The following is a 13,813-nucleotide window of genomic DNA, read 5'->3' on the forward strand; positions in this document are numbered from 1 at the left end:
CCCCGGGTCCCTGCCAGCGTGAGTGTTGACACCTCGCTCCTGAGCTCGGCCTACAGAGCACGCGATCGCCGACAAAGTAACGGCGCCCCACAGTGCATCCAGTCGATAGGAGAGGCCAGACAAAATTTGGAAAATTTAAAAGCTTATGACTCCATTTAAAGAAGGAAATTTAATGAAAATATGGGTAAACAAGGCTAAACAACAATAAAAAATAAAAACACTAATTACAAACAACACTAATTAAAAATAATAACACTTAATTAAAAACACTAAAAGGCAGGACGTTTCGAGCTGTTACCAGCTCATTTTCAGCTGCAAAAACACACAAAAAGAAGTAAAAAATTGAGTAGAGACCTGACCCCAGCCGTTATCACGTAACCACTCAAAAACATAGCCCGAATATTCGAATAAAGAAGGAGATTTAATAAAAAAAACTCCGTAACTCCGTTTATACAAAATTTTGAGGTCCCAAAACAGGGTGTTTAATTTTTTTTCCACTTTGGAAAATCCTAATTTTTCCTGATTTTTGACTGCTAAATCCTGATTTCATAATATTTCCAAACCCTGGTTTTTTTGCGGAGAAAAAGGCGAATGTAACTTCATAAAAATTGCTCGATAAAAAAATCCGATCGGAAGGCCGACTTTTCTCAAATCTTGATTTCACGACCGATTTTTCCTCAACTTCTGATGAGATCGGGATTAAATCCTGATCGACCTCAAATCCTGATTTCACGACCGATTTTTCCTCAAGTTCTGATGAAATCGGGATTAAATCTTGATTGACCTCAAATCCTGATAGAATTGGGAAAATCAGGAAAATCCTGATGTTAGACACCCTGTAAAAGTGGTTTCATTGGTTTCCTCCTGGAATTTTCTTCTAAAAGCACCCCTCGAAATTTAAAATGTGACAAAATAAATATTAAAATTTGCAGTTTTAGTTAAAAATTATCATGTCCGACCTCTGACTCGACCCACTGTGCGGCCCGGGAAAAGCCCCTCTCTCGGCCCCTTGTCAAATTGATTAATATTGAGTCGGGAGCAAAAAATGCCGTTGTTACGCGTAGATACGCACACGGCTTCGCCTATAATCGTGCGGTGGTTTCGAGGGAGTGACCTCCCTTTTTGCACGAAGGGTCATTTTCGTGGAGCAGCCTCAAATTGGACTTTGAATCAAATCAAAAGTTTATCCTGCCGAGGAAAAACGCTGTACCTCTATTCTTCCGTCCACAGCAAAAATGCCTTTATTACATTACAAATTGTGTATTTTTCTTCTACACATACTGCTCGAATACAAGAAAACCCAAGTGTGACAAGGCTTCTTTTTTTTTAATTTTGAGTCCCTAATGGTATGTCAAAATCGACTCGAAAAAATGATGAACGAATATTTGCTGGTTTTCTTGTATGTAATACAGTATTTATCAGTAAAAAAATCGAAAGAATGTCGAATGAAGTTACGGCGTTTTTACTTTGGACGGCACCAGATTCCTATACCGACTTTCTGAAATTGTATTTCTTCCGAAATTTCAAGCATTTGTAAGCAATCAATCTAAATTGCTGAATTAAAGGCAATATCCTATGTTGCATAATACATATTTTGTCAACGAAATTTGGAACTCTCGAATGTTCATACGGCGTTTTCCTTAGCACGGCACTACAGCCGGGCTGCTATTTTGATCGCTTGTTTAGCCCGACTCTATGATTTTCTTCACTTTCTATAGCCAGCTATATTATTTTCTATAGCCTTCTATAGCCGGCTATTAGAATTCCTATGGTATTTTGAAACGCTGCTGCTATTGCCAAATTTTACCAAGGAACAAAGCGAATAAAACGGTTTTTCTTGTTTCTCTCGCGTTCGCAATTTTGGCGTGATTTGGAAAATAATCGGTTCAATTCGTGCTTCAATCACCTCACAAACGCTCAACAGTGCCTGAATGCTAGAATTCTTTTTCCTACGGCGTCAAAGTAAAAGAAAAACAGAATTATTACCTAAGAAACTACAATTGCAAAGAGAGGTAGGCACGAGGTTGCCAACCTGTGCGATATAATGCGAATATTTTATACGGGTTTAAATGAGGGAAAAGCGCTCATTTTTCAACACAATCTGGCAATTTTGAGCTGGCAGTAGCATTGGTGGAGGCCGCAGCTGTTACCCCGCGCCTGTTACCTTCCAATAAGACGACGATAAGAGGCAAACGAAGCGAAGGTGACTGTCATTTAAAGACGGAGGGATGCCGAGCCGGGGGGTGGGGTAAGGGGGGGAGGGGGGGCGACGAGGGATCGGAAGGGAGTCATTTACGGGACCCTCCGCCCCACGCCAGGGACGGGGCGCGAAGAAAAATCGCCGTTCCCCTCACGAAAGAACGTAACTACATTTCGACGTTGCCAAATTTCCCCTTGTAATTCGCATCTCACCACGAGAATCTACGGCAATCCCCACTAAAAATTTCACCGAATTTTCTTCTGTACTTGTGCTAAAATCAGACAAATTTTTGACGAAAATTTCCCAAGCACACTCTCGTCAAACATTGAATTTTTTGGGTCAATTTTGCAACCTTGGAATGGAGTTACGTTCTTTCGTCCAAGAAACGACGAAATTCAGCCTTCCACGAGCGAATCGCTCCCTCCCGGCAGTCAACTGTGAATTTCAACAGTTCGGCAGTAACTCCAGATTTTTCTTCGCGTTTTTCCCATTGTTCAGCTGCCCGGAGCTTGAGCTCTTTTCTCTGTTACGAACGGTGCCTTTAAACTCGGGGCTAGCGGCTCCTTCAATTGATGACGTATGCAAAATGGACGACTCACGAGGCCGAAACAACGAAACCAATTTCATCTACATTAGTGCGCCTTCGATTACGTTTGATACTGTGCAGCACTTCTGTGGTGGAATAGTTGCTCAGGGCGCCTTCAGCAGTGTCACTTCGATTTGATGGCACAAAATAACGATTAGAATCACACTCTAGGGCCTAGGGCGTGCGCAGTTGTACATTTTCTGATCACCGACGCGATGAAGAATTAAAAAACATGTATACCTCAATATGCGACGTTGCAACAGCCTTGGTACCTGAAACTTCAAACTGTGCGATTTTCAAGTAGTTGAATTTTCTTTTGTTGATCAAGTCTTTACTCTGATCATAATGAGCTTCTTGAAAAGGCGTATAAGACTTGCAATGCTGCTAGATTGTGCACTTGTGCATCGTTTCGGTAAACAGTTGAAAGCCTGTTAGATTTTCTGAATTTTTTTTTATGTTTGATTATGCTTCTGTTAAATATAGCTGTATGTAATTGTTCGCTGCAATTGTATACAAGTCGCACACCTTAGCGCATTGCAAGCTTAAGACTCTCAATTACAGGAGAGATTAGGCGATTGGGGGCGAAGGAATATTCAACGCTGTAAAATCGAGGAATTGAATGGCACTCACTAGAATCTGCCTGATTCAATTGCGCGTTCAATAATTGTTTCTTATATTTTTTGAGGTTTCTTGTTCCACCATTTTCGGGACACACTTTCCTGAAACCCTAACTCGATCATGAATACGTATAGATGCATAAGTCCTTTACTGAATTCTTTGATACTCAAACGTTGAAACACGCGACGCTTTGGGATCTTAAGATGTTTACGAATATTTACTTCTTATTGAAAGTAAATAAGCAAAGAATATTACATAATAACCAATCAGAGAGGAGTAAGACGGCAACAGCCGGCGGGAAAACGTGGTTACTCGAATTACGCAATATCCTTTTTCGCGGGGCGCGCGAGGGTGACACCGCACAGTGGATCGAGTTTGACGTAACATTTTTGGCTAAAATTTCAAACTTTGATATTTATTTCGTCACAAATTTTATTTTATTTATAGAGTATGTCTGAGAGAAAATTTCGCAAAAAATTCAATGGAACCACCCTTAAACACTGGGGGAAAAAAACACATTGGATCTAGAATCCAGACTCTTGAAAACATTGACATGAAAAAGGACTCTTGATTCAATCAAATTTAAGCTGAAAGCATAAAGAAATCCGCTCAAATTAAGAGGCTTGGTTCTTGATTTAAGCTTAAATCTGATTGAATCAAGAGTATTTTTTCTTGTCGATGTTTTTAAGAGTCTGGACTCTAGATCCAATGTGTTTTTTTTTTTTTCCAGTGAACTTTTTTGTCTCATATTTTCGAAAATATAAGCTCTCAAAGTTTCCAGATTTTGTCCGACTCATTCCATTGACTCAGTCCACTGTGCGCCGTGAGGGAACAGAGGAATACGCTCGGAGAAAAATAAGTCAGGAATCAAGGGACTTGGCGCGAGGTTGGAGACGTTATGGAATCGCCGCTTCTTACGACATGCGAGGGAAAATAAACGCATACTAATCAATTATTAAGCAAACGCCCGGCTGGGATACCGCACCGTCGGGAAAAGTTCGCGGAGAAACCAACCCCCCCCCCCCCCCTGAGGAGAGGATCTTTCGGACCCTCCCCGAAGTTTCGATGAAGAGTGGAAACCGAGGCGTTTTCCGACGGATCCGCTCCGTTTCGGCATTTTTCGAGCTTTGAATAGTTTAATCACGTCCGGGACCCGACTTGCCACTTAACTCAAAATTCGACTCCGCCGGAATGAATTCGCCGCGTAAGTGGTTTGCTCCTCCGGAGAGGTCCAGAACAAAGGCGCGGGGAGCTCGAGGGATGGCAGGGAAAACGAAAAAAGATACAAAGTAAATAAACAGTGGAATAGGATGGACGGTGTTGCCGAACGGGACATCCGCGAGTCGAAAAATTTCGGCGGTTTTCCCTCCACAGAAAATTTAGAGTTAAAAATATTGGAGCGAAATTCAGAAAGCAAATTTATTTTGCAAAACGCAAGGTGTCTCCTATAACAGGCTCGCCAAAAATCCGTACTTTTACAGTACTTTCCCAAGAAATTCAGTACCTCCTAAACAGAAAAATTCAGCACTTTTTCAGTACCTCCAATTGACGAAATTCGAACAATTTCAAAAAGTTGAATTTCTCGCTCAAATTAGGACAAAAATTTAAAAAAAATTCCGGACCTCCTAGCGGATTTTCCGCACTTTTTCAGTAATTCCGGACCGTCCTCAGAAAATCAGTACTATTTCCGGACTTTTTGGAAATTCCGGACTTGTAGACACCCTGGAACGTCGCATGGCGCTTGTGATATTTTGGCCGGAAGGTGACGATGTCGGCTTCAACCATACTCGGAACATTTTTTTTGCAGTGCTCTCATTCCCCGGAATCCGTACCGAATTTCGGAACATTTGAGATTTCTCTGAATTTTTCCCGGAGCTTTTAAAATTCCTGAAATTTTCCGTATCTTTCGCGTTTTCCGGAACCTACTCGGAACTTTTGAGAAAATCTAAAAATTCAAGCAGTGAGCGGAATTCGCTTTATTTTGAAACGTCGCATGACGCTTGAGACAATTTGGCCGGAAGGTGACGATGTCGGCTTATTCGAAACATTATTGCGCAGTGCTCTCATTTCCCAGAACTTGTACCGAATTTCGGAATATTTGAGATTTTCCTGATTTTTTCCCGGAACTTTTAAAATTCCTGACATGTTCCGGATCTTTAGCGTTTTCCGGATCGTACTCGGAACTTTTGAAAAAATCTAAAAATTCATGGAGTGAGCGGAATTAGAACAAAAAAGTTCCGAATCCCAGAACTTTTGACGGACATGGAAATGGGAGCACTATTATTTTGTCACTTTGCATCGAGCACAACTGATCCTCCGCCAGACCATTGAAGGAGCACTTACTTGCTAGTATCATGGCGCGAATAAGAAATTATGAAGTCGGAGGAAAGTTCAGTACTTACTTCATACGACAGAACGAGAGAAGCTTTGGCCTGTTTCAATTGCTCGCAGCGAGACTTGTACTCCAGCATTGACCGCACCGTATCCTCCATCCTGCAACAGAGCCAAACGAAGGATTTACGACTAAAGTTAGAGCGCACAAGAAAATGGAGCACATGTTAGGGTAACCTGGAAAGTTTCGACGGCATAACGTTAAAGTGACGTAGAAAGAATACATCCACTCGGCAGCATACCATACCGGTGGCTTGAGTTGTAAAACGTGGGAGTGAATTGTGCATTCTATATTTTGGAACACATTTCCCAGAGAAGTAATACGAGCATTGCAATAGTAGAACTTGTGCAACCTCTTTTATCTTGCTGGAAAATCTTGAAAATGTCAACAATTTATTTTTGCTCGAGTGCTTGCAAGCCAAAATAAAATGGATTGCATTTTGCAAAAAGGAACCAAGAGCATCGCAATGTTGCTAAAATCGTGCAACTTCATCCTTTGCATAAAAGTACTTATAAAATCATGCAAAAATATGAAATTCACATGGTAATTGTTGTCTTTAATTTACATATTTTAGGGGGTAAAATAGAAACTGTTTATGGAGGATCAGGTTTTATATATATATATATATATATATATATATATATATATATATATATATAAAGTCGCTTTTATAGCGCTCTTTGGCGCTGTGCGACGCCTAATCGCCACAAAGCTCGGTCTTCCCACAGGTCATCAGGGAGTTGACAATCTCTTATCTCATTTAACACCCCCTGTCGCCAACCTCTCACTGGGCGTCCCCTACGTCTCCTCCCAGGAGGAACCCAATCAAGCATCTTTTTTGGCAGCCTCTCTTCCGTCATCCTATTGACATGACCATACCAAACAAGTTGTTTGGTCATGACGTCGAACACGATGTCATTTTCGACTTCCATTATCTGACGCACTCTATCATTACGGACCCGATCTCTCCTAGAAATTCCTGCTGACCTTCTCCAGAAATCCATCTCCGTTGCTCTTAGCATATCCTGTGTCCGTTTCTTCAGCTGCCAAACTTCACATCCGTATGTTAATATACTTTTGACTACAGCGTTGTATATCCTCCTCTTGTTATCTTTGGAAATCCGCTGATCCCAGAGGATTCCATTTAACATCGCTATAGCCTTCCTTGCTAAGGTGTTCCTTTCCCTGATAGCTTGATCCGTCCTTCCATCCTGGGTCAACCGCACTCCCAAGTACTTAAAGTGCTCGCAGCCTTTGATCTGCTGCCCATCCTCCAACTCAATGCTTTGCTGATCACCGCCAAAAGTCATCTTCTCAGATTTGGATATGCTGACTTCCAGACCCCACTTCCGATACTCTTCTACTAGCTTGCGCATCATGTATTCCGCGTCATCTTGATCTTGAGCAACCACCACCTGGTCATCAGCAAAGCACAGAGTAAACAGAGTTTCGAGATCACCCAAGGGGACACCCATACCAGAGCATTTCTTTTTCCATTCTTTTAGCACGCACTCGAGATAAATTTTAAATAATGTTGGCGACAAACAACATCCCTGTTTTAAACCCTTAGTCACATAAAATCCCGCTGACAACCCCCCATGGCACTTAACTTTGGTAAAACTCCCTTTATAAAATCGCTTAACAGCGTCAATCAACCCCCCGTTAAAATTCGATTTTTCCAAGGCCTCCCAAAGTTTCACCAACGGCACGCTGTCATACGCCTTCTGGAGATCCACAAAAATTAAATGCAGTTCCTGAGCTACGGCCATTTTCTTCTCAATGACCTGGACAATAACAAAGAGGTGATCTATCGTAGACCTGCCAGCTCTAAAACCAGCCTGCTCCTCTGCTTCGTGATCCTGCCATTCGTCCTCGATCTTCGCTTTCAGTATCTTCCCGTACACTTTGCTTATTGTCCCGGTCACTGAGAGCCCCCGGTAGTTGTTACAGTCGTCCTTCCTTCCCTTCTTTTTGTAGATGGCCTTGATCCAAGACTCCTTCCACTCCCTTGGTACCTCGTCACCCCTGATGCATTGTTGCATCAGTTTTCTGAGGCACTCAAAGAGCTTGGCAGTCCCGTACTTGACCAACTCGACAGGAATCCCACCAGGACCCGGTGCTTTGTCATTAATTAGCTCTTTAACCGCTTTAATTATGTCACAAGTGTGGATCTCCAAGTTGTTCATTCTTCCGTTGTCCGTGCTGTTGTCTCGAAACTCTGGGCGCCTTTCCGTCAAAAGATCTTTAAAATGATCCTCCAGTTTTTTAAGTGATATCGGAGAAACGATGTCGCGCTTCATGTCTCTACGTAAACCTTTAATTAACTTCCAGCTCTCAGCACTTTTTCTCCCCCCTAGGTAGGTGTTAATTCTAGAACAGTTGCTTTCCCAAGCTTCATTCTTCTTCCGTGTTATGAGGCTCCTAACTTTAGACTGAGCTTTCCTGTAAGCAACTTTATCTTCAGTCTTTTTAGACGACAGAAATATAAGGTGTTTTTGCCTCTTAAGATTTATCTCGTCTTCAATTTCTTCATCCCACCAGTAAGGATGCTGGTATTTATTACTGGTTTTGTGAACACCTAGGGCTTCTTTCGCTGCAGAGTGGATACAATCTTTGATGAACTGATATTGCTCTTCCGTGGTACCCGAGAGTCCATCCCCCAGCTTCTCATCTAAGCGTTTCCGATACAGAGCCTTGACACTAGGGTGCTCCAAACTTTCGATGTTATACCATACTTCATGATTTTGCGTTCCCTGACTCTGCTGTTGCTCAGGCATTGGCTCTTTATCTTTAATCCCTTTAACGGGAAACGCTATATCTGCTCGGAGGAAATGATGATCACTGCCGCAAGAGAGTCCCCTGCACACTCTAACTTGCTGCAATTTCAACTTAGTAGTGTGCTTTACAATTACATAATCGATGATGGATTTCAATCCTCGCGTTGGCTGGACCCAGGTATACTTATGGATGTCTTTGTGTTGAAAAAAGCCATTCAAAATTTTCATCTCAGTTTGAGAACAAATTGAGATGAGCCGATCACCGTTATCATTAACAGCATCCTCCCCAAACGGTCCAACAACTTTACAGTTTACTCGTCGTCCCGTTCTGCTGTTCAAATCACCCATAAGAATGGCTTCCCTGCCAGCACCAACGTTCAGTATTTCATCATTCAGATCTTCGAAGAATTGGTCCTTACATGCGACAGTGGCATCATCATTTACACCGTATACTCCGAGCAGCGTGATCTTATGTCCGTACAGGTTAAGGTTCATTTTGATAATGCGCTGGTTGACGGCCTCCCAAGTGCCCACGAACTTACGTAGGCTTCTCCGCAAAAGTATTGCTACTCCTTGCTGAGCACGCTGATCTTTGGCTACGCCGCTGTAGAATAGATCATAGTCACCGTAATTCTCTGACCCGTGCCCTTTTTTCTTGGTCTCAGTAAGAACAGCGACATCCACTCCAAGTTTCTGAATCTCCGATATCACTTCCGGTAACTTATTTGAAATGCCTTGGACATTCCACGTCCCAAATACCATTGTCCGTTTTCTCAATTTTTGTCGACGTGTCCGTTTAGTTCTAGTGGTACCGAGGCTTGTATTGTTAGGTCGTTTAACAGTAAAACGTTTTACAAGTACCGGGGAGTTAGCCCGATGACTCAACCCCCAACCTGGAGGACCAGGGTTTGATTTCGGAGTTGCCTCTCCTAGACAGGTTGCTTTCACTTCAGCTCAGAGCCCTGTCTGCCCTTCTAGCAGGTGGTTCATACGCCCAGAGGCCGGTGACCATCTCCACTGCCCCCTTTAAGGCAGGGGCTACCAGCTGGGGTCCGCAGGATTGCTAAACCTGTGACAACAGTCCCCCATACGGTCATCAGGTTTTTCTTCCATGGCAAAAGAAGTTGCACAATCTTAGCAAAATTGCAATGCTCTTGGTTTCTCTTTGCAAAATGCAATCCAAATGTTACCTGACAGAAGAGATTACAGATGTAAATTTCATGCATTGTTCTACTTTTAATAATTTCATCGTAAACGTAGAAGGAGCAAAACCTTGACAAAATTGCAATGCTTGTAAGTACTTGGTCCTCATAGTGAATCGATAAGGGCCGTTTTTGAGCCCACCCAAGCTGAAGTTCGAATTTCGAACTCCACGACTTTTTGCTCATTGAGGGTCTATATTTTACGGATGCATCATGATTTATTCATTTTCGGTCTCTTTTCAGCTAGGTCTAATACTGGCCTGAACATGGGTCTGAAGGCTGATTTTGGCGAAAAATGCGGATTTTTCGACATTCCACCACAAACCCGTAAAATTCGAATTTGTCGCCAAAATCTACCTTCAAAACCCATGTTTCGGCCAGTATTAGACCTAAAAGAAGAAGGAAAATGACCTAATTGTGATGCATTTCGTAAGATATGCAATGAGCAAAAAATCGTAGAGTTGAAGAAATTCAAGCATGGCCAAAAAATGGTCATCAGGTATCGATTTCCCTCCTTTACAAACGCAATCATCTATAGAAAATGTAAAAAGGTGAATGTTTATAAATTTTGTAACTCACAGCTACTTGTTCCCGTTTTTTACACAGTGCTAAAAGGAAAGCCAATCCCCTAATTTTTCCCAGTTTTAAAGCTTTTTCTAGCGTAAGACAATCTGATTGAAACTTGATGGTTAGAGGCAAAATTAGCGTCATGAAATGAACCAAAGCCAAAGAGACGGGCCATACAGTGCGAACAAAGAGGGAAAGATATATAATGCGCTCCTGCCCTGGGTTGGAAGAGAGGGTTTTGCAATTGTAATCATGACAAGTTCTTCCGCTGTCCACTCATTGCGACTGTTCTTATCAGCGCCCTCGTTCCATTAACGCACAGACGGTTCTAGGCCCGCCCCCTTAGCCTCTCCAGGTTTGCCACTTTGGACTACTTTGGAGGCGAATCTAAATCTAAGAGCATAGAATACACGAGGTTGGGTTTTAAAACCTTTACGGGAAGCGTATGGACACTGGAAGACATATTTTCAGTTGACGTAGTCATTTTAAACTATCGATGTTCAATGGAGAATTTGCACGCAATTTTTTTATTGCTTCATCTAAAAGGGCTCAACGAGATGATTTCACAGTATTTTTCATAATTTTTTTCTAATATGGGAAATAGTCTAATTGTAAGAACAGATTTAAAAATGAGAAAATGCACCGCCTAGTGACGTCATCTGGCGGTATTTCCCATTTAAACACACATTTTTTAGCAGATTAGATCATTTTGTCATATCTTCTCCAATAATTGTTCAATTCATGAAGCAAGGGTATCCTCGTGTTCAGTTCACTCAGTAGTTTTTACTTAAACACGAAATTCATTAAATTTCAGGCACCTGCCAATTCTCCATCGAGGGGATTGGAGGACATGGCGCATAAGTGCAGTTTTTGCAATTTCGAGATATACATATTTGAAGTTTTGAAATTGCATAAATCCTTACAGCGGAAAGAAAGTTTTAAACTGACTTTTTGATGCTTAAAAATTGGAATTAGGGAGCGAATTTTTCACAGAATGTGCATTAAGACCAGTTTTACTTGAAATCATTAATATCTCATTTTTTTCAAATACTAAGGATCGTTAAGCATGGTGTTTGCAACGAACACCTTGGCAATCGATTCTTTATCAGTGCTTCAAATGGAGAAATATCGATAATCGACCATTAACGCATTCCTACGAAGTTTTGCGACATGGTCTCAACTTGTTCAAAGATACCACTTTGATACCAACATGTTACCTACTTGGTACCGATTTGCTTTTTCCCCAACCTGCTACTAACATCCTTCAAAAACCTTATACTTTTACAATATAGCATGAAAAATGCTTGGGCCAGTATGATGATATACGCTGAGATACCACACAACGTGATACAACTATTTTAACTCCTGGGCAGGCCAGATTGCATAATCACTGAATTGAAGGAAAACTGAGTTTCCTTACTTGTTCTCTCTGACCGATAACTGATAACGATAAGGCGGATTATAAAGTCTAAAATCGGACCATTAAGCATACTTATTTCCATGTAATAGAACAGCACTTTGAAGGTAATTTGGAATACCTATTAAAACTGATCTCTATTTCCACGTAAGCCTTATTATCCGTATAAGTCTATGCTTCTCGGGTCTCATCTGGAAATAGAGATACGCCCTTACGTCCGATATGTTGAATTTCCCCTATTTTATGCCCAGAAATGTTAAGAAAGAAAATTCTCCAGTTTTTTCTGTGATTATAGACAGTCTGACATAAATCTGGCAAATGGAGCTCTACCTTGAGCTTGTGCACGCCCCTTGCTCGGCTAGTCGATTGAGAACAATTGCGAAAACTTTTCGGCTCAAATCTTCTCCGTTACTTGGGCCTGTCCCATCCATCATCCAGGCCCCTGTAAATCCTGAGCCTACGTCCGGCAGCCTCCACGAAAGTTACTTAATTCTTCTTTCGTCGAATTAAAGAGAAAGGGCGCACGAAAATCGTCAAGGGTTGAAAAGTATGAAAGGTCAAAGACCCTGATAAATTCTCGATTCTTGGAGAGGCCACTGCATTTTCCGCCCGTTTGAAGAATCTGGATATTTTTTAATGAACGTTGTCTGAACGAACAATGCGCTACCTTCAGAGAACCTGATGGGTTCTAAAAGACCAAAACCAAAATAAACCTGAACTTAAAAAAAATAAATAAATTAAAAAAAAAAAAAAAATGACTGATTGAAATTTTTGGAACTTTTTGGTTTTGTTTTCCCCGCGAAATGTTGTGGACCAAGCACCATCTCACCATTTCTTAGTGGGTTTTTTTCTGAACTAACTTAGAAGTAGACAAGCTGGTAAAATAGTGCTGGATTCACATTATTTTGCGGGGAAAACAAGGCCAAAAGATTCAAAAATTTCGATTAGAGTCAAAAGTTTGAGCTCTCATGAAAGCCAGCACGAGACTGAATGAAACCAGAATCCTGTTTGTAAAAAAAACCTCGCATTCGATACAGTTATCGATTTACTGTGATGAATGGGAGGTTTTTTTCCGAACAGGTTTTGCTGCTCGTTTCTCTGAATTTTGCCAATTTTTTGGTCTAGAATGATTCTTAAGGTTCATGCGCAGGGCTTACGTCCTTTCTTCGGCTAGATATTCAAATTCTTCACGATTTTCGACATAATCGATGTGATACATTCGCATGCAGTTTTGACCACGTCAAAAACCATGACGAATCTCCTAGAGTACCTTTATAGACGAAGTATGGCCATGTCTATCCCGGTTTTTCATTGGTCGCTGAAATAGGCTGACACGATGTTCTCACGGCCGTAAATAAACAAACAAGCTGGCTGTTATCAGCAAGCAAGTTTGACGGTTATGCACATACATCCTCCTGTAGTTAAGGCGATTTAACAGTTTTTCATGTGTTTCTTCAAGTGTTATTCGTAGACATGCTAGTTCAAATTGTTACTGTCGTATACTTGAAATTTTCGTCAAATTTTAGCTTCTTATCGATGTTACGGTGAGCCGCCATCTTGTTTGTTTATTTACGGCCGTGAGAGCATCATGAAGCCTAACAACTCGTTGACCAATCAAAAAGCGGCACAGTTTTCCTGTGGTGAAAGGATACGAATGGCCATAATCTGTCTATAAAGACACTCAAGAATCGCCTCAAGAGAAGAAATCGAAGAAACGTACCTTGAGAACTCCTTTTGCAAGTTGTTGAGTTTGGCTCGATAGCGCTCCGCCTCGGCGACGGTGGAGCGGAGTTTGGCCTCGGACTCGCGGCGCAGTCTTCGTTCCCGCTCCGTGTCCCGCTGCGCCAACTCCGCCTGAAACACAAAACCAAAAAACGCCTTCAAACAGTGAGCTATGCAAATACATCACACGGCAGATCGGTCACAGCCACCTTAAAAATCAATGAAAACATGGCAGGGGCCGGGTACGATGCAATGGAGATGTTGCATGTGTGAGGAATTTGTGACTTTGATGCAATGGAGATGTTGCATGTGTGAGGAATTTACGATTTGAC

At 41.7% G+C, this 13,813-nt stretch overlaps 1 protein-coding gene across 1 annotated transcript in view; it reads right to left on the bottom strand.

Moving 5' to 3' along the window:
- LOC109032592 (uncharacterized) overlaps nt 1–13,813 on the bottom strand; it is a 215,295-nt gene that overhangs the window by 13,105 nt on the left and 188,377 nt on the right. The window contains exons 5-6 of the mRNA XM_019044808.2: nt 13,480–13,613; nt 5,807–5,897 (exon numbers count right to left, since the gene is read on the bottom strand). Coding sequence (XP_018900353.2) covers nt 5,807–5,897; nt 13,480–13,613 — 225 coding nt within the window. The remainder of the gene's footprint in view (nt 1–5,806; nt 5,898–13,479; nt 13,614–13,813) is intronic.

This window comes from Bemisia tabaci, chromosome 8 (assembly GCF_918797505.1).
Source record: "Bemisia tabaci chromosome 8, PGI_BMITA_v3".
NCBI lineage: Eukaryota > Metazoa > Arthropoda > Insecta > Hemiptera > Aleyrodidae > Bemisia > Bemisia tabaci.